Source organism: Pyxicephalus adspersus, chromosome 1 (assembly GCF_032062135.1).
Source record: "Pyxicephalus adspersus chromosome 1, UCB_Pads_2.0, whole genome shotgun sequence".
Lineage (NCBI taxonomy): Eukaryota > Metazoa > Chordata > Amphibia > Anura > Pyxicephalidae > Pyxicephalus > Pyxicephalus adspersus.
Window position 1 is genome coordinate 166906716 of NC_092858.1, and position 21676 is coordinate 166928391.

The 21676-nt window shown below is 40.8% G+C and overlaps 1 protein-coding gene and 1 long non-coding RNA gene across 3 annotated transcripts in view; one reads left to right on the top strand and one right to left on the bottom strand.

Annotated features, from left to right (window-relative positions):
• The window catches only part of DYRK1A (dual specificity tyrosine phosphorylation regulated kinase 1A), a 51093-nt gene that overhangs the window by 13198 nt on the left and 16219 nt on the right, over window positions 1-21676 (top strand). Inside the window, exon 2 of the mRNA XM_072398293.1 lies at window positions 6030-6101. Coding sequence (XP_072254394.1) covers window positions 6092-6101 — 10 coding nt within the window. The 5' untranslated portion in view covers window positions 6030-6091. The remainder of the gene's footprint in view (window positions 1-6029; window positions 6102-21676) is intronic.
• On the bottom strand, window positions 15321-19050 carry LOC140322911 (uncharacterized). 2 transcript variants are annotated; one of them, XR_011919268.1, is made up of 2 exons: window positions 18494-19050; window positions 15321-15633 (listed from the first exon to the last, which is right to left on the bottom strand). It is a non-coding gene; the product is annotated as an uncharacterized lncRNA (long non-coding RNA). The 2 variants fall into 2 exon arrangements; XR_011919269.1 differs by lacking the exon at window positions 18494-19050 and adding an exon at window positions 16541-16757.

The following is a 21676-nucleotide window of genomic DNA, read 5'->3' on the forward strand; positions in this document are numbered from 1 at the left end:
GAATTTCTTCATCTTTGTTGCTTTCCTCATGAAGGATGTAAAATCTCAGCATGGTATGGGGAAAAATACCTCCCTTACGTGCCATTTTGGCTTTAAGATGTCTGATGTTTGACTTGTTACCTAACAGTTACATTCTAATCTGTGGCATTATTAATAACTTGACAATAAAAAGTTCTTTCAGAATCACTAATATGTCCCAAAACTTTTTCCCCCCACTACAGTTTTAGCAGATAACAAGCCTTGTTTGTACCATGTTTGAAAGTTTTGTGTTACTGAATAGTGCCATTGACCCGGTGTAAACAGCTCCGTGTACTTTCCCTGCACATTCTGATCCAAGCTGGCATTTCCAATGGAATGTGGCGTTTTAGAATTATAATAGTACAGATAGTGTTGTATTTAAAAATGGTTACAGTTTGGTATTTATTTGAAACTTTTTTTCAGTATTTTATTTATGTACTTGAAGGACCGGTGGACTTTAAGCTGTATATTGAGATATATAAAAGAACTTGAAAAGTTCACTTGGATCAAAAAAGTGCCCAGCCTGTCTGTTGGGTGGCTTGACATTTTTAAAGAGGAGCTACACTCGCCTGTCCTCATGCCATCTTCTTCCTTCCCTTCCTCTTCTTCGACCATTGTGATTGGCCAGGCCTGGGATGTCACAACCCCTGTTGCAGGCGCAGGGGAGTTCATTCAGCCCCGGCAAGGGTAGGGGAAGCTCCAGGTACTGTATCTTGGTCAGCTTTTTAGGCAGCTTCATGGAGCCATCAGGCAGGTAAGAAGGATTTTTGCAGAAGGGACATCGCCTGTCCCTTTCTGCAATAATGACCTTACCTGAACCTGGACTTTTAAAAGTAGAACTTCAACTTTTAAAGTCAGGCTTTCTTCTGCTCCTTTATACTTCCCGACTTAATAATATGAGAGAATGACCTGACTGACCAGTGCAGGAGGCAGTAAGGGTTGTGAATAAGAACGGATTTAAGGATTTTGATATACGGATTAGGCATGTTTTCCCTTTGGCTGGATTTGAGTGCATAAATTTCAACTGGTATTTTAAAAGGCCAGAAAAAAATGACATTTTTTTCATTGACAAACCATGTAAAGGCAATCAACTCTGTCAGTAGCTACATTCTGTATCATACATGGAGGCAGCCATGCTGTCTCATTACATGTCCAGGCTTTACAGTTTACCCAGTGGTTGTGCTTTACTTCAGTGCAAATCTGAGTTTTACTGAAAAGGCACACTCAGGGAGTTGATCTAAAATAAAAATAAGAAAAAAGAAAAATGAAATCTCTATTTTGCATTCTTAAGAGCTCTTCGTTCTAGCTAATTGTGCTGGATTTGACTTTCTGATTTTGTGGCTGCGACCCCCTGCTGCATGATTTGGTTCCATCCAATAGTTTATGCCTTGCTACAGAAAACAGTAGGTGGAAGAAACCACTGCAGGAGAGGGGGTGGCAGAAATAGTTCCTGCACAGAGCAGAGTTAAGGCTTTCCTGTCCATGGGGAAGTAACTACCAGTTTTCTCTTCTCACTAAATGTTCTTTTGGATTTTTTTTCCCCCTCTTTATTTATTTTTTAGTGTCAAGACGCTTCACTCCTATAGAAGTCGGGATACAAAACCACATTTAAAGCAGGTCCAGAGCGAATCAAACACACTTGTCAATAGATTTTGAATAATCTCAGAACATTCACAGTGTTGCCATCCACACAGTCCCAGCGCTTGTCCCTGGTGTATTTACTATACATATGCACTCGGGTTCATATCTGACGCTATGTCACATGGGTAGTTTGCGGTGTTTGGTGAACTTTCTCCCAACTACCTATCACAATGTTGGGTGAATGCAGCCAGAAACCCATGGTGGTGAACAGATTCCCCTAAGTGGTCTCAGCAAACCTGATCATTTTATTTAATCTATCAGCTCTTGCAAGGAAAGGATAGTTCTTTTATGCTGAAGTGCTGACAGACCCAGCTATTGGTTGAGGTTTGTACAAAGTAGTAAGCGATGTATGTAATGACGGCACACTGCTCTCATGTTGCCATGGAAACATACACAGCTTTCCCATCCGCTGACTCCTCCATGCATGTGAGCGCATGGTAACAAGAGGAATAGTGAAAGGCAAATCACTTGTGCTGAAATAGTTTGATATGATCTTTACAACAGCGCGATAATTTTAACATTATTAAAGACTTTTATTTGGAAAGCTCTAAATTCCAGCCTTGTTATGGGAACATCTTGTGCAGTTTGGTGGTTACAGCATGTCTCCGGTGCCTGTTTATACCTCGATGTCTGAAACCATTGTTCATTTAGGCACAGGCTCTCATAACCTATAAGGATATATTTCTAAAGATATATATTTGTTTTATATTAGTATGACCGTCTATTAGCTTGCAGCCTATCTACAGATCAACTTAGAGTGAGCCCATACTCCCTTTGAAATATAAATGTTCTGCATGGGAGCAGACAACAGACAAAATCTAATCTTGTTTTACTTTATTGCGGGGGTCATGGACCAGACCTAAACCTTTATTGCGGATGGATTTAAAACCTTAGTACATTTTGCTTGGTATTACTTCCTACAAAAGTGCTAAGACTTGAAGTGGACCAACACAATGTCTGGCTGTATGTTAAGTGGAGAGTGACAGATATGAGCTTTTTAGTGTGCTGCTTCTAATTGCACTGCCCAGTCACAGCCTGGAGGAGGGAAGTATTGTTTATTACATCATACAAAACAAATCCGATCTTCCGCTCTGTCAGAGTTGTGTAGAGGATAGACTGGTGGTGCAGATATAATTCCATTACTGCTTCATCACACCCATAGAGAATGAATGGGGTGTCAGTAAGTGGTGCAGTACCACACATTGTAAAATATCTAAAATGTTCATTCAATAAGAACCAGTGGGAATGGTCAAACAGCCTACGGGAGCTTCATAGGAATCCCTGTTTATAAAAATCCATTTTAATTTTTTTTTTGTATAAAGTATTTTTTCTGGAATTGAGTGTAATGTGTTGTATTCTTTAATACCCCGCAATGCCTATGTCATGGTACACTGTCCATGGGAGAGGCTGCAGTGGGTTCAGGAAGAATGTCAGAGAAAGCAGCCAATCCATGCTGAGAGGAAGCTAGTGGGAAAACAGAGAGGTGATCCCTCCATAGTGCTACTTCTCTTTTCAGTCTTTAGTCACAGGCTCTTGGTTGGGTTCTGGTTATCTGGGGCTTAGTGGAAATGGGTTAAATGATGCTAATCATTAGACTGAGCACATGTCCAGGGGATGGGAAAGTACTGTGCATTTTTGTGATTATTTGGTGTCCATGCAACTACAGATACTTTGATTCAAAAGATCCTATGCCCCCCTAAGCTTAAACTAACCTAGACCCTTACACAGACACCTATAGATACTGACCTGTCTGTGGGGGAGCCCACCCGGATCAATAAACCTAGCTATAGACGGCATGAATGAAGTAATCCAATGGTCCCCTGGTGGCAGCTAATATTGTAAATGCCAAGGGAGGCCACCATGCAAGACGTAGAGGTAGAGTTTTTGCAATGGTCGGGCTGAGGGCTTTGTAGCAAAAAGGTACTTGCACTTTAATGCTGTGTCACTATTGGACTGAGAGCTGTAGCTTGTGTGCATTTTGAAGTGTTACATCTCTTATATAGGTCATTTATTGGAGTGAGAGGAGTGATGATTCATAGACTTATTCATCAGCTAAATGCAGTCAATTCTCCCCTGCACCAGCCAATCTGTGGGGCTCTTTGTTTTTCTTCTACCTGCTGCCTGTGTTTGTAGATGTCTTTTATTTATTTCTTTTATAGACCTATACATTGGCTTTATAATGCATTGTATATGACTTAACCATATGTAACTAAATTTCCTTATCCTGATCACTTGGAATGTAGACCTAGTGTTGGCAACTTATTTTATAATTATTATTAATTATTATTATTATTATTACCGTTAAATATGGGGGACGCCATTGCCAACCAACTTCTGAGTATGCTAGTTGCCTGGCTATGTTTTTTAAGGGGAAAATTAAGGAGGAATTCCATTTTCATCTTCTGCTCAAATATTTTATTGCAGCAAGCTTGATACAAAGTCCAGGTAGAGTTTTTCAAAGTTCAAAGATCAATTGGCATTCCAAATTTTTTTTCTTCAGAAATAAAGCCTTCAATAAAGTAACTTTTGAGTGACATAATTTTTAACTATCCATGCTGCCCATCTAATAAGTGTTTTTCTTGCACGGTAGCAAGGCACAACATCGGCATCACTGTCAATCCTTAAGTTCCCGTTCTTTTGAAAATGTTGCATGATGTATTTGATGTGGAAGGCACTGCATTGCAAATGACCAGTATTGCATGAGGTTACCTCTTTAGTACTATGGGGTTTTCATCCAAGTGAGCCTTCTATTATGTGATTCAATTGCCTTTCACCCAAGTGAGCCCTCTTTTGTGTCTGACTACAACTGTGGTAGGAATATTAATGTGTAAGGTCTTCTGAGGCAAAGGACTGACTGGAATGCTTTTAGATACTATGCAATGCGCTGCAAGATATGTAGGTGATATATGAATGAGCGATACAAACCTAAATGATGCAATGTGTGGAAAAACTAGTTTTTCTAGTGCTAAGACAAGTTTTAGTTGTAAGGATTCACTAGACACATGGAAATGCAAAGGTGTTCCCTAGTTGAATGATAAGGAAACCTATTTTACCTTTCAGAATATTTTACCCCCTTCACAAATTCTCAAGTACAGAATATATATATTCACACACACACAAACCTTGTTGTTGTTATCTGACCATCATAGCTATATGAGCTGGTTGGACATCCCATTCCAAAATCATGGACATTCATATAGAGTTGGTCTACTTTGTGACTATGGCAGGTGCACTTTTCTGGCAAGACTTTGGAGTGTGCCGTCTCAACCAAAAGAGCATTTGTGGGGTCAGGTGCTGATGGTGCATGAGAAGACCTGGCTTATATTTTTGACATTCCAGGTTGTCACTTGGGTTGAGGTCAGGTCTCTGTGCAAGAATACTCTATTTTCTCTATTTATGCCAATTTTTTACACTATGTTAGTAAGTCGGCTTTGTGGACAAAGCGCATAGGCACATTGGAACAGAAACGGGCCCTCTTTAAAAACAGGGCTGAACGAGCTGAAGAATGGCTGTATGGATACAGAATGCAGGAACCCCTCAGTAAATTGATTTGGCAAACAATTTTCATGAACATAAGCAAGATGGGAACCCCTACTGCAGTGAATCTCAACATGCCATATTGCCTTGTTTGTTGTGCAAAATAGAAGTTAAAAGGCTCCTCCTGGCAGACGCTGGTGACATCAACTCTACAACCTGGGTACAAAACCCTGGGAGAATACATGTACCCAAATTGCTGTGGTATCACCATCACCTGTCAGATGAGCCCAGTGTTTGGCACAGTAGTGCCAAGATTCCAATGCAAAAAAAAAAAAGAAAAAAATTATATGAGCTAAGCAAAAATGTTAGTGATCGTGTTGTGAAATTTGAAGTTGATTTTCCCCTATAAGACATAGTTACAAAGGTGAATGAGGGCTTGTTTAAAATAAGCCCATGGCAGGTTTGCTTTAATGCCGAATATAGTTTTTAGTTGCTCATCCAGTCCGGTTAGAAAAGGGTACTACATCCTGGCATTATTTAGTTCGCCGCTGCCTGTAGTGCTTGCAGTGCATGTTCTATGCATCATATACATGGATTCATTTAACTGTATCCTACACAAGAGCCAAGAGGACAGTCTGAGCCGTCGGGCAGCTTATGTAGCTCTGTGAACTGTATGATTCAAGTAAATTGAAATTGACAAAGCAAAATGATTTGTATGTTTATCAAGTTCACGGAAAGTACATTGTATTGTTTTGTACCCATAAAGGCACGCAAGCATAATGTCACTGTAGGTAAAGAGATCAAACTTAAGGAAAGTTTATTGGTAAATAATTGTATCCCTACGTGTGTGATACAATATTTCTTAATATTTATTTTTTTTCTTTCTTTTACAGTGTTGCGGTTTGCTGCTGGACTCTCCCCTCCATTCGCAGGATATGAGACTTGAAAGAAGACGATGCATACAGGTACATGCACTTTCCGGGGCTTCTGTCTGCTATATTCAGTTATACAATAATGAATGAACCGGGTGTTACATTTTGGATTGCACTTCCTGGTGTGTTTTGCTCAAACTAAAGCCCATAAGCTTTGCAGGTTTCTGATCTTTTGGAAGCAAAACATTCAGACCCTTAGGCAATCCTGTGTTTACCCAACATGTATTCAGTACATGTCGAGTTAGCTTTATCATGTGGTGTTTGGTTGTTGCTGTTTGTCTTTGTTTTACCGGCACAGAAATAAAGTCAACAAACCTTTTCTTACCAATGGGATGCTTTGCCGTGCCGGTGTCCTATGGTCAGGCTGATATAATTGTTAGAACTTAAGACGTGGTGAAGTTGTAATCCTATCAAACAGTCCTGTACCTGAATTGACCTCCCTGAAAACATTCATAACTGGTTTTGTGTAATTTTTATTGTACTTTGGGGGTGATACACACTTCTTTTAAGTGTACATTACATGTAGAATGCCTTCTCGTTCTGCTGCTCTCCCTCTCATATATGTTGCTAATTTAAACTGCTGTGGGGAAAAAAACACTTATCAGAGTTTATAAACACTGCTCAGATATAGAAAAGGGAGATACAAAGAAGCATTGTTTTAGCTTGGTGGTGTATGATGTCATAATTGATGGTATAATAACTTCATGCTGATTTTGTTTTTATTTTTCTATCAATTAATATTTGGAGGTCTATTTATAAAACAGTGATTCAATGACATTTAGCACACTGTGCCGAGTGCGATTTGTTGATCATTTCATTGTCTTCTTTTTTAGAACATTTCATGAAGAATGTTAGTGTTACTAGCAGCTGCTTGAGTTATCGTGAGATCTTAAAACTTTTTTGGAACTTTTAGGGCTCTTTTTTTAAAACAGGGAACCGGACATGTCCATGTGTTTCAATGACAGTAATTGATTCCCACCAGGGAATGTCAGATTCATTGCCTTATACATAGAGCCTGTAGTGTTCTTTCTTTTATTACTTTGATACTATAAAATGTTTTTTCCCCATTTCTCATTATCGTCTATATTTATAAGGTTACTCTAGGAAGGTTCCTCTAGACCCTTAGTGAAATTCAATGTAGATGATTTTCCTCTCGGGTAGTACTGCTCATGTCCTCCATGCACTTTGTAATTTTCAGGAAGATGTTCCAATGCAGCCTGTACAGCTGAAAAGTATGGAAAATGGGTGATGGACAAGGTCTTGTCTTTGTCATTGTTTAGCTCTTTTTAAATATTAAAGGAGTAATGATTCATTGACTTGTTTTTTTTTTCACTATTTTTGAGCTTTGTTGGGAAAAAAAGAGCTCCTTTTATACCGTTTTGTTGCTTATGACCTTTTGTTTTTAATGTGTTACCAGTGAGGCTTTGTACATTCTGTTGTTTTTATATCACGCCTAACCTTATATGAAGATGATCTGTTCGTGTCATTGTTTTGTTTATTATTTTATTTATATAATTATTTTTGTTATTGCTTTGGTTGGGTGGTTTTAATGTGGAATATTTCATTGTTAGTACAACCTTTTGACATGTCTGTTTGTTGTCTTAAAACGCAATAGAACATTCATTGTTTATTTCACCTTATTTAGCTTCTCTAGAGCTGGAGAACCCTTTTGATGTGTGGCAGTATAACAATGAATCCAAAAATAAAATTGTGTTTTTTGTGTATTTTTTTTTTTAAACTTTGGGGACCAATGTAGCACTGACTTGTGGGCAATTATAGTCGGTGTGCTTGATACTGTTGTCTTCCATTTTTCAATTTTGTGAGCTGTGGTGGCTTCAGTGTGCGAATAGGAGAAGGTGTGTGGGCAAAAGTTTGCTGTGGTACTGCCCTGGTTCTGTGTTTATGTGGTGGAGGGCTCAGTGCACAGGCATGCCATAGAGAGCTGGTAGAATGACTGTACAACAAACAGTTACCATTAGACTAAGGTTTAGATTTTTGTCACTTTTGGTGACCAATGAATGAATGAGCGCTGTACACATAGCTCCCATTCCGTTCTATGGAGAGTGGAGGTAGGGGTGGGTGAGCAGGCGAGCTCTCCTACCTTGCCTTTCACGCTCGTTCGTTCCTGATCAACGTTCATGAATTATCCGTGAACAATTTTAGTTGACCACTGTTCACGTCAGATTCTCGCCCTGAGACGAGAATGGGTGCTGTGTGTACAGCTCTCATTCATTTATCCGTCACTGGAAACGTCAGATCCTCGTCCGATATCAGCCATCGGGATTATCGGACGAGAATCATCTGGTGTGTGTGTGTATGTAGCCTAAGAATTGCTGTGAGTTCATATTTGATGTCTGTCAGTTTCTGGTCAATGAGAAAAGAATATTGGTAAATAGAAGAAGAGGCAACTTACTTGCATTTGTCTTAGGAGATTGAATAGTTGTAAGAAGAAATAATCGTGTCAAGGTTTTTTTCCAAAACCACATAAAAGATCTGTTTTTTTTTATGTTATGATTGGAGTTAAAGTCTCCCAAATGTTTTGTTTTTGTTTAGTATCTTAGAAGCATTCCTGATCTATGGTTGAGCTATGGTGAAGGTTTTGGCAGGTTTGTTGCAGGTGGCTCTTGCTGAACAACTTCTTTTTTGCTCCAATGCAATATTTAACAGGTTAACATTTCTTGGCTTTCTTAATCTGTTCATTTTTACACCGATCTGTGAATGTGTCTGTGGCAAGCTCCCTCCCACCCTTGCATCTGTCACACATGGAGCCTCAGCTTCAATTTTGACTGGCAAATTTGGATATGTGAGCACAAAAATCTGTTTCTTTTGTATGTCGGGTTGCTGCTAAAGGTTCTGCCGAAAAATGCAGCTTTATATTGAAATCCTTTGTTGGGTTATAAACATTTAATGGAAAGCTGAACTCCAGACATATATAAAATAAACAAAATATGCAGCTCTGTGTTTAATGGAATATCAATGTATTTGTTTTAAATGTAAATATCTGAATTTGACTTGGTATCAATGTATTTGCTGCCCCTGTTCAAGAAAGCTCAGACTGTGGACTTGATTTATTAAAGTTCTCCAAGGCTGGAGAGGATACACTTTCATCAGTGAAACTAAGTGATCCAGCAAACCTGGAATGGATTTCTTCAAAGTCTTGAATTCTAGACCAGATCCATTCCAGGTTTGCTAGATCACCCAGCTTTACTGATGAAAGTGTATCCTCTCCAGCCTTGGAGAACTTTAATAAATCAGACCCTGTAAGAGGGAAAGGCAGCACGAGAAGCCATTCAGATGCATTGGAACGCGGAAGTGCAAAAAGGAGGAAAGGGCAAAGGAATAGAAAGTGAAGTGCATCAGTCTACTGCTTCTCCTTCACTGTTGGAGTGTATTTGGCTGGGAGTTTCATTTTAAGTGTTAAAGTAGATAATCGGAAGATGACTGGTTCAAATACAATTGTTTTCAATGTTCTGTTTAAATCAAGATCGAATTAAAGATTCCCTTAAGTTACATATGAAGGACATGTTTATGACATCCACTTGTAGTTCCCTTGCAACATTAGCAGAAGGTCCTGATGGATTGACTTGCTGCAGAAAGATTGGCCATTTCCCATCTAGTTAGAATTGTTTCCTGAAGATGTTGCTGAGAGTGGTGATGCCAGCGCTGATGTCTCTTACTTGTGCGGGGTGTCTGGTCATGTCTGTGTCACTAACTAAAATTGGAATAAAGGGAGGAAAGATGCTGATCAATCTCTGCTAATCAAAAGAAGGCCACATACCCTTATAGTAATATAATTCCAAATGTCGTAAAGAGAAGAACAAAGACAGGGTATTTGTTGTGGCAAAATGTTTAGTCATAAAGTTCACTATTGTTCCCTTGATCAAGGGACTTGAATACAGTGATAATCTAAGTACAAATACAGAATAATATTTTACAAACAATGTCTGTCACCTCGGACAGCCTGTAGTATAAGGACCTGCTGGGTCCCTTCCATATTTCTGCTCTCAGGACCATCCACATGCAGCACAGCGGTGAAATCCAAGTTTGCAAAGGTGCTTGGTGCATGCAAAGTTGATGAATTTCCTTTTGAGCAATGTATTTAAATGAAAATGGTGCATTGGGTTCAGTTTGGTAAAATTGATAAAACCTGCAACTGATTCTTGCAATTCTCCACACAGTTCCTTGCTTTTAGTTTTCTTAGTGAGAACATGAAAAAGGACTTTCTTAGTATTAGAGCGATGAAGAGTTATTCTTTGACATTGTATGTAACAGCATGCAGCGGTTGGGCTGTTGTGTTTAGTTATTGCTGTGTCAATATTGGCTCATTATAAGAGCTGCAGAGCTAAGGCTTCCCAAGTATAATGTTACAACTTACTGTAACTAGGTCAGTAGGTGCAGCTCGACCAGAGCCAACGCTTCCAGAGGACACTGGGTCATATTTATGTGGAATGACACACAAACTTGTAAAAAGACTTCTGGAAATGGAAAGAATTCATCACTCAAAAGAAGTGAGCTCATCAAAAACACAGTCATAGCATGTTAAACTATTTTAAAGTGCAGATGATGAGTGTTTTATTAGCGTTAAATTTTATGAATATTTGTGATTGTTCACAAAAATAAACACAAGAAGGTATTTAAAGAGGACCTGTAATGTTGGAGCTGTGCCAAAAAACAAGTGGAAAAAAACAAGTCATAAATATGTCTACCTTTTGCTCATGCCTCTTGTGTTTTGGGGAAATATTAGAAAGGACAGGGGAAGTGAAGGGAGCACAGGTTCACAGAACAAAGCAGAAGATCGCAGATCCTTACACCTCAGGTACACCTTCCTTTCCAGCAAGGAGAACAGTGCAGAAACACTTCCAACTATCCCCAGACAGTCAGAGGCAACCGTGTTCTAGAATAATCTCACACGGGGGGATATACAGCTATACGGCTATGCGGCTACAGTCACAGGAGTGCCTAGGCACAAGAAGTGCATTGGTATTTTTCAGAAAGAATAAAACCATTCATGGAAACCTTGTCTGGGATAAGCACTGGTTTATTTTCAGCCCGATTAGTTGTAAATGATAGGATACTCGGTTCTTCTTTGCATGAAGCTGAAATCATTTAGCGACACTGGGTTAAGAGAGTTCTTTGCAAGTTATGACCCACCAGCCACCATCACCTGACATACAAGGGCCACAGATGTGCAGGCCTTCCAGTCCCGCAAAAAAATTGATATTACAAAAGTTCGTTTCAATGCTTTGACCTGGATTCATCAAGAGAAATGGGCTGTCCATGCACTATAAGGTGAAGAGAAAAAAAAAGCAAAGCCCTAAATGTGTATTATCCTGGTTCATTGCGTTGCACTAGGGCAATACAAATAGGCTGCTTGTGCGTGATTGTGTTACCATACATTGTGCTCCTGTAAGCACGTTACCTTTGTTAGTATGACATCAGTGTCTTGATTGAAAACTTCTTGAAATAGAAACCCAAATTTCAGTAAATGGAACAATAAAAGTTAGGTGGCTACCGACACCTAACCTTGTGCCCTGCTTTCCCACAGAATCATTAGAATAAAACTTACACTTTATTCTTAATTCAGTTTTCACTTGTCCATTTTAGAATTGCAGAATTCTACCATTTTGCCTTCTTTTTAATCTGTAATATGTGTGCTTTTGACTATATGAGGCAATGTTGGCTTCCTATTGTATAAATGAAGCAACCTTGGCTGGTCCTCAGGTGCCACTATTATATCTGGGAGGAGTGAACTCATTTAATTCCATTCCTAGGCCTGGTGGTTTCCGAACAATACAATAAAATGTATGGGTTGCTAATCAGGTAAAAGTAGCAGGCTGTGGGTGAATTAGACCGGTACCTCAGAACTGTCCTATCAAACTATAATCATTCCGATGTGTTTCGTTCATTCTAGTACTGGAAATCTGTCCTTTAAAATTAGGTATCACTTACTTAGCTATTATGTTGGGATTGTCTGGATAGTAAAAAGAATCAGGTATAAAAGGAGTAAGAAAGTGGAGTCTTCAAATCTTCAGTCTTTAAGAATGTGTTGGCCATGGGTCCAAATGGATTGGCCAAAGGCATGGAGGATTGCAAATCATTATTATTATTATTAATAAACAGGATTTATATAGCACCAACATATTATGCAGAGCTGTACAATAAATAGAGGTTTTAAATGACAGACAGATACAGATAGTGACACTATCTGAGGAGGAGTGGACCCTTCCCCGAAGAGCTTACAATCTTCAAAAAGAAATGGAAGAAATCAGCTGGACTATGAAGTTGCTTGTGTTGGCCTTCACATGGCTGCCAGTTCTTGTTGAACCCATTGGATTCCAGGCCCAAGCTGTTCACCGACCTTCTCTTTTTATAGACGAAGCCTTGCACAGTGCTGCCACTGATTACACATGACTTCATGGCAGCATGAGGGGCAATAGGGGCAATGGGAACAGGTCCTGGGTGAGGTGGAACAGACATGGACCGCTACAGCCTGGGGTCCAAGGTGAACCCCAGCGACCCCGGGATAGGTTGGGTGTTACCTTATGAATGCTTTAGGCCGAATCAAGTTCACAATGTTGTATAAAACATTCTAGCAGGTCAAACTAATATTGTGAAAGCCTATTGTCCATCTGCGTTCCCCCAATAACTATGCAGATTTCCATCTATAAACGGCTTCATTGGAGTTTGATGCTTTTAGTAATGAATTATCTGCTGGTCTATGAGCACTGCTGTGAGTTGGAATCCGTTCTATTCCCGTCCTATTCTAGGCCCTGTAGAGAACAGAAAAGGAGATGCCTGGATCTGCCGCTCACATCCCCATCCAGAGGAACTCATCTCGGATAACTTTGATGGGTCAGATCTGAGCCGGGGCATTCCTTGTTCAGCAGCTGCTGGATTTCCACTTAGAAGCAGCGGGGAATCTGGGGCTGTCAGCTGTTTGAGAAAACATTGCTCTGCAGACTTTCCAAACTCGCACAATCTCAAATCTCTCTTTAATACACCTGATTGATGACTGCATGCCTACCTTCTTTGCATGGCACGGGGACTTAACCCTTCACTGACTTGACCTTGAACTTGCAGGCTGGTAAGGAGCCAGCAGGCCATGCAGAATTAGGAATCCCCCTGGGTGGATAATTACCACAAATCTTTGTGTTCTCTTGGGTATGGAGCAAGAACAGCTTTTATCGAGATTTATGGAGCCATGTGGATCGGGTACCACTATTTGGGTTTAACCCTTGGTGTAGTCTTAGGCCAAGACTGCATAGCCATTCTACAAGATTTTCACTTAGTGTTGTGTTAATGTTATACCCCTAAAGCCACTGGGGCAAACAAATACCCCACAATGCTAGGGCAGCATCCAGAGACACGGGCATTTGTGCGGCATACATATGCCACTGATTAGTCTAATATCCTGTGTCTGGGTAAAGCTGAATGCTAGCTATAGATATGGGGGTCCATATACCCCCCCCCCCCATCTTCCAAGGGGTTTGTAATTCCGTAAGTTACTCAGTCCTACCAAGTCCACACCACACAACCAGTCCGGAAGATTTAATTTTATTTATTGCAGTTAGGTAACACATAGGACATCTCCCCAGCTTGTGATTGGTCAATGATGGAGCAGCAACTGACTGGCAAAGGTTAATATCTTTGTTCTCACCTTCTGTCAACATGTACTCTGTTGCTACCTTTTTACCCAGCACCTGATTGGCTCCTAGTGCTGTGCCTACCTCTTCCCTGCTGTAATGTGCTGCGGGATTTAAGTGCCTGTCCGTGGTGCATTAAAACTGTATCTTGGTATTATGTTAAAGGTTGGTTGTTAGGTTTGGTTCAAGCAGTTTAAACTTATTCCTAGCACTGAATCAAAGTGTCCAATCTTTTCTTTCTTTTTTTCTGAGTAGAACAGGTAAAAGTTAAAACCCTCACCAGTTTATATTTTGCTGTTTCTGTACATTTGAGGAAAATTGTCTTCACTTCCTGTCTTGGAGAAGCAACAGGAAGTAAGAAGAGATTTTTAACTTTCCTCTTGGTTGATCCCAGACCTGGTGCCCCATTTGAACTTTTTCCCTCCATGTTTGTTTTTTGGATAGTGTTGAAAATGTTGGATTTCCCCTTCTATGGACAACAACCATCATCAGGACAAATAGAGGGAGAGATCTCACTAGTGGGGACAAAGGCCTAAAAAAACTTGACCGAGGGTCTAACCTTCATACTATCCATATAAACGTTGAGGGATATAGTTTAGGGGTTCGTTCGTATTTTAGGGTTTGGGTCAGAGAAGTGATGGGTATCAGAGCTCATTCTACTACTGTGCACTTGTAATTTGATGAAAAAATGACCGGTCACATGGTAAAATATCTCACACCCATCTCCATGCCTGCCTAGAAGGAGTACTTACCTGTATAAGGTAACCTCAGCATTATACCATGTGCTATAAGAATGTTTGCTTTAAAAGTGTAGCCAAACTTCTTTCCTCAGTTTTTGTATAAAGCAGTAGGGTTAGATCTCTTGTCAGATTTTTATTGCTGTCTGGAGGGACACTTGTTCTGTGACAACACTATAGGAGGTAGGAAAGTTTCATTTTTCTTCCTGTAGTGTCTCCCAATACTTAAAACTGAGGCTGACAGACCTCACTCCATGCAATATGGGGTAAAGAAAAGTTTCAGACTGCATCCCCCCCATCCTTCTCACCACACTATCACATTATCTGGACATGGAAGGGTCTCCTAGGTACACATGCATGTTTTAAAGAAGTGTCATGTCATTTTGTAGTTGTTCAGTGGGGATCAGCTGAAATTTTCAGTGCAGAGCTCCTTGCAATGGCCAGTAATCATCTCCCCCAGCGCATGCGCAGTCCCCCTGCACTGTATACCCTGCACATGCGCAGTCCCCATGCACTGTATACCCTGCACTGTATACCCAGCACATGCGCAGTCCCCATGCACTGTATACCCTGCACTGTATACCCAGCACGTGTGCAATCCACCCGCACCCCCCTTCCAAGAAACTTTCCTCCATCCTCTGGGATGATTGGGGGATCCTCATGCAGGATTTTTCAGTAAATCCCCCCTGTATCATCCCTGCATTGCCCTGCCCTTTTCTAATGGCTTGCAACAGTAAAAGCATGTGTCTAATCTTCTGTCAATTGCAACAGATCCCCCCTCCACCTTTCCCTTCCCTCGCCCCTTATTTTTTCCCCGTGTCCCCCCCCCCCATCCTAAAAGTGTTAACGACAACTTGAAAATGTGACAATGCTCAATTTTCATTTCTTGTTTATTGTTTGTTTTCCTATTGGGCAGCCGGGAATCAGCTCTGCCCTGGCAACTCGAGCAGTCGATTTGCATAGCGCGCCTCGGATTGGTGCGCTCTTCAGCGAGCCCGTCCAATCCCAGTGGCCTGTCAGAGTGGCAGGCTATGCTAATTAGCCGCTGTTGCTGGGGAGCCCGGCAGTTTTTTTTTCTCCTCCTGTATGCTGTTCTTCTGCATTGTGTTGCCTGGCGAGAGACGTTGATAAACGACTATTTAATGATCTGCAGCAGTTCCTACTCACTGCAGGCAGGCACACATTCTGGGAACAAAAGTCGAAATAAGGATTTAATTGGCTCTCTTAAATACCTTTATCTAGAGAAAAAAATGCAGTGCTAGTAATGCCATTTAAAATAAAATAACTGTATGCAATGGTTTGGTTGTATTATTAGCATGTTGTATGAAAGCTATCTGCAAGGGGCTGCAGGGAAAGAAGGTGGCGAAGGGGTTAATGGTTTGCTTGGCAGAATGGGATCCACACATGCAGCCCAGTGATCGCAGCTATTGCATGCCCTGGAACGTGTTACTGCATTCTAAAAATATTCAGCCCAGGCATGTGCTGGTGTCACAACAGGTGGGCACCGGGGTTGACTCTGGCAGATAATTTTAGTCTGCAGTCACATGCTTTTCGTTGCCCAATCAGTTTATTTATTGCTCATAACTCCATCAGACATGGAGGATGTTGAGGGCAATGATTTGGTGGTGTATTTGTCTCCCCCCAATACCACCAATTGCAAAGGTGACATCTATTTTAAAGGGATATAGTCCCAGGCCCTCATCCTGCAGAGTGATTGCTATCCTTGGCTGCACCACTCACTAATATAAAGAAACATTCCCTGCAGCTGCCAGATGTTTATATTGATCTTGGTTTATGTTGGGGTCACCCAGGTGAAGCTGTGTTTTGTTTACAAACATCAAAGAAGAATCTTGCAACATTGTCAGTGCTATGAAGTTTTTTTTAGCCAGCAAAGTTTTGTAGCTGTGAGAAACTTTCAGTTTCCTATAAGTAACTTCCAGGTGGCCAGCAAAAGAAAATGTACAAAAAAACAATGTTTCTGCAGTACATGTACACTGTCCTATGTTTTATAACTCCAAACACAAGCCAAGTGTAGAAGAATAATGATCAGTGAGATACAAAATATAAGCGGAACTAAATTTGCAATTCTCACTTATCCCTATTCCATGGTATGGCACCGCCATCTTTATTCTTTTCTTCCTGGAGACATTCCTTTGCCATCTTGTTGGCTCAGGGTGATGTAACTCGTGCGCATGAGTTCATTCCTGGCATGTGCAAAGAAAACCAGGATTGCTGAGTTTTCCTGGCAACCAATTCTGAGCTGGGCATGGGCTGTGATAAACAATAAACACTGCTGCATGGTCAGGAGACTTTAGTTAACTTTCACTTTACATGACAACCCAATCTATTTTCAACTCGGCATTTGGTGTCAGCCCTGCCTACTAATGAATTACACAAGATTTCTGGCTGAAGTAATAATGCCATTATGAAACATCTATACCAAATCTTTTGATGATTCATTTACCCGAGCAAAAGGGAGCAAATAGGAGATGTTCATTGTTTATATACGCGTTAAATAAACAGCCTAGCAACAAAAAGGTATAAAAAAAACACCTGCATGAGTAGTAAGGTGCCCGTAGATAACTTGTAAATTACAGGAGCTTCACAAAATGCCTCTGCAGACACCAACCCCATAAATGGGGTTCTGACATAAACACACCATTCAAGCTAAACTGAACCCAAGATTCTGTTGTGGGTGCCATTTTTTCCATGGTATCCTTCTAGGGTCACCTTTTAACTTTTGTAACTTACTATTGTAAGCTCTTTGGGACAGGGTCCTCTCCTCCTGTATCACCGTCTGTATTCATCTGTCATTTGCAACGCCTATTTAATGTACAGCGCTGCGTAATATGTTGGCGCTATATAGATACTGTATAAAAAAGATAATGTATCCCCCGTAGTGTGTGTGTGTGTGTGTGTGTGTGTGTGTGTGTGTATATATAAATGTATGTGTGTGTGTATGTATATGTGTGTATATATATATCTTTGGAGCCATTTCAGCTAGAACCTTTTATTTTTATTATTATTGAACAGAATTTATATAGCACCAACATATTATGCAGCGCTGTACATTAAATAGGGGTTGCAAATAACAGACAGATACAGTGACACAAGAGGAGAGGACCCTGCCCTGAAGAGCTTACAATCTAGGAGATTTTCTTACTGGGACATCAATGTTTTTGTTGTAGGGGAGCCTTTCTCAAACTTTTAAACATGGGGGAATACTAGAAATAACTTCAGAAGAACCCCTTCTATAATTACTATATTCACAGCTCACAGTATATTAGCATGGTGATCATTGGGAAGAATTCCTCTTACATTGCTGGCCATTGGGAAGAATGTCTCCCTTACAGATAGCCGAAAAGATCATTGGGGTCACCTAAACTGACCTGAGAGGTGCAAATTGCTCAAGGAACCCCTAGAACCTTTGGAGGAACCCTGGTTGAGAAAGACTGCAGTAGAACATTAATGTACCCCTCCTATTGTATGACCCACCCCCCACCTCCTAGATTGTAAGCTCTTCGGGACGGGGTCCTCTCCTCCTCCTGTGTCACTGTCTGTATCTGTCTGTCATTTACAACCCCTATTTAATGTACAGTGCTGCATAATATGTTGGCGCTATATAAATACTGTTTAATAACAATAATAGTAATATTAATAGTAATAATTATGTAGGGAAATGTAAATAGTAATTTGTTGTTGATTGCTTTCAGTGTGAATCTAGGCTTATGGTCACTTAATGGACCCAGTCAGTGTCCAGCGAGTTTTGAAAAAGTTATGTGTTTTTATTAAACTCCTTATCCTTGCCTGGCTGATGAAATAATATCTGTGTCATTGGACATTTGCTTGGAATGCCTCTTTCCAGAATCTCTAAGTGGTTACTGACATAAAAAGAAGTTGATACCCAAAGCAAATCCCAGCTGCCACCAGGTACAGACCAAACAGAGCTGTAGTACAAAGCAGTTTAATAACTTTTAATAACCTTTGATTATCTTTCTAGTGTAAATGGGAGCGTGAGAAGAAAGGTCAAGAAAAAATAAATTACCATGTAATCCAGACACCAGGTCAGGGCAGTCTAAAGTTGACCAAAGTTTGTATTCTTGGCACAATGAAAGCTTTTTGTGGCCAAGGAAATCCCCTAACAAGCTTTGTCATATGCACTTCCTTGTTCATATTTCTGCCCTTTAAGTCTCTGCTATTACTGTGAAACCCATCGCAATGTTTAGTTCTGCTACTCCTCTGACCCCCAGAACCATCTGTAGCCCCTAGTCCACAGCCTTGGGGGTCTCAGATCCAACCTCACAATGTCTGGACTGTCAGTGACCATAGTCCATAGCTGTTTTGAGGGAAGGAGCACCCGGGCAATTCTGGCATTGCCACAATGGGCACTTGGAGTTGTAGCATGGTAACCGTGGGGATTTACTGCCATACATACACACTGACTTCCTTTCTTGACGTGAATCTGCAGTCAGCCTTTGGACATACATGCAAGTTTAAACATAGTGTTGAAGCAGCACTTTTAACCAATCAGGTTCCTCTGCAGTGCACATGTGCTGCCAATGAAAGAGTCTGTGTCCTGCAGCATCGTCTTCATCTATTCACCATGTTGTGAGTGAACAAGCTTTATGCATCAAGATTCAGTTAGTGAGGCACTAAGAAATAAGAATCTGGCTTTGCTGTGTGTAAAAACTTTCTGGTTAATAGCATACATAAATTAATGTCTTAATTCTTTTCAGCCGATTATCAGAAGTCTTTGACATCATTTATTGTTTGACAGGTGCACTTGACCTGCAGTTGACCTCTTTAAACTTTCATCAACCCACTTTAAGCTGCTTTTAAATTTCCATAATTTGAAGCACTTCTGATGCAAACGAAAGCCAGTTTACATGGACATTGATAGACTGTTTTGGGCAGATAATCCTCTAGTTTTGTGTATTTAGGTTCTAACCAGGAAGCAAACTTTAAAATAACTGACAGGTTCACATTGGAGTTTTGTTTAACTTTTTTTTCTGTTTGTGTCCATGCTGGGGAAATTTCTTCCCACTTCCTGTTCCACTGATCACAATGTCACAGTGGCTCTTACCAGTAGGACAAAAGATCATTATACCCTTGCAGAGGCTTATAATCTATATTAGTGAAGAAGTCTTGCTTTGTGTCTCAGCGCTGGGAATGCCTGCCCTCATCCCACAAGCCTCATTACATTTTAGGTGACATATGTCTGCCTTGCAATAGGCATGGTGCAAGTGTAGCAGGTGTTGTCCATGCCACCTATTAATAGAAATGCCAGTTCATAATGGCTCATGCCACCAGTTACCAATGCTATGCTGGGCAGTACAGCTGATTAGAGAAGTCAAATCTATTTTTTCTTTTAACACAGCAACAAAATAATCAAATCTGCTTGAATGCTAAAAGTAGCTGGACCCCCTCTCTCTTTATAAACAGCAACAAAAGGCATTGCGAGGTGCCTGGAAACGGGGTCATTTAAGGTAGCGCACTCTGGTGTTCACCAACCAACGTGTCTCGCGTGCCGTGCTGAGCGTGGTCTCTAAATTCCTGGGAGTTCTGCTAGTGGAATACCAGAGCCGCCGTATGATCTGTGTACAAACGTGGAAGGGACGGGACGATCCGCGGTATTTGTCACTTTCTCTACATATAGTACATGGTAATCATAGCAATGCAAACTGCTCTGCAGGCAAAACACGAATCTGAAAAGTACACACAGCAAAATGTGAAAACTTTGCTTGTAAAGAGGACCGGTTGTGGCTGGGTGAAGAATGTGAATACGCTCCTGATTACCATACCACAGGGAGCTGGTGTTCTATAGTTCACTAACATGAACTTGAAATTCGATTGAAGGGCATTGTATAGTTTTAGTAGACATTATAACATTCTGTCAGATATCAGTGTGAATTCCTTGTGAGAAATGGCTGTGTCTAGGAACTGCATTATGTATCTGTATATCTGCAGTGTGAGATCCCAGGCACTGCTGCCTCCTCTAGTCTGAGATTTGGTAATGTCACTTCTTTGCAGTTCACAGTTTTCCTTGCTGGAGGCTCTGCGATGAGGAAGCAAAGCTCTGCCTCTACCAATATGGCTGACTCCACATAGTGACATAGTCCGTATTGGGGCAATGCTCAGCTGCAGGGAGTCCACTGGCATACCTTTTGTCTAGTCCAGGGCCTTTCTTGCCTTTGGATTGGATTTTACACACACTTTGAGTCAGTCCTGCAAATAATAACAACCCAGCCTAGTAGTTTGTTTTATAGATTGCCTGTGGATTGTTCTGAACCCGCTGCCCACTTTGTGGCTGTCACTGTATAATTGAAAACTAATTTTTTCTTGAGCTGTAAAAGGGAGAGAGCGCCCCCTCTGGCTAAATCATCCGTGTGTATTCTGATTTAATACACCTGGATATCAGGAGATTATTCAGATCTCTTAGAACATAGTTTACAAAAAACTGCTACCTCAAGCATGCCATCTGCTGGCTGCAAGTGGTAAATATTGTAATGTTCCGAATTTGTCCTTGCAAAGAGAAAAGTAAGAGTACCAGACTATAATACATAATAATGGGTAAAATTCTTCCAGGCTTTCTTTTAACACCATCAAAACATTTCCTAAATGTTACAAACCGCCTCTGTCGCTGGGCTACCGAGAAGAAAAAAAAGTTGGCACTCGGTCAGCTATTCAGCGTTCCTGTTAATTCAGAATAAAGCAAATCCTATTGAGAAGCCTGGTATCGGAGTCTCACGGCCTTCCCTCCTTGTACTGTGGGAATGTTGATAATAGATGTTTGTGGTGGCCGCCCGTCTACTCTTCACAGAGTGGGCAGAGGATTTGGTGAGGTGGCAACCTGTAATGAATTCTCTGTATCTAGGACGGTGAGGGAAAATCTGCAATCTTTTGTCAAATGTTAAAATGACGTGGTGCGGAAGCCGGCTGCCTACACCATACACACACCGATTCCAAGGACAAACACAGCCCTGTTTGTTCGGGGACTAAGTGGCTCTATTGAGAAAAAAGAAAACAAAACAGAAAATTAGACATATATATTTATACTTCGTGTTCTGGTCTGACTGGTGAGCAAGGCAGCAACTTGGCCTTATATATCACCAGGTATGAAAGAAGAACCGGCTCCATAGCAACCAATCAGAATCTGGATCTAATGGGTTGAGAAGGAAAGTTCTGTTTGCTGTGAGTTGATGTGAATGTTCATCCGAGACATGGAGCC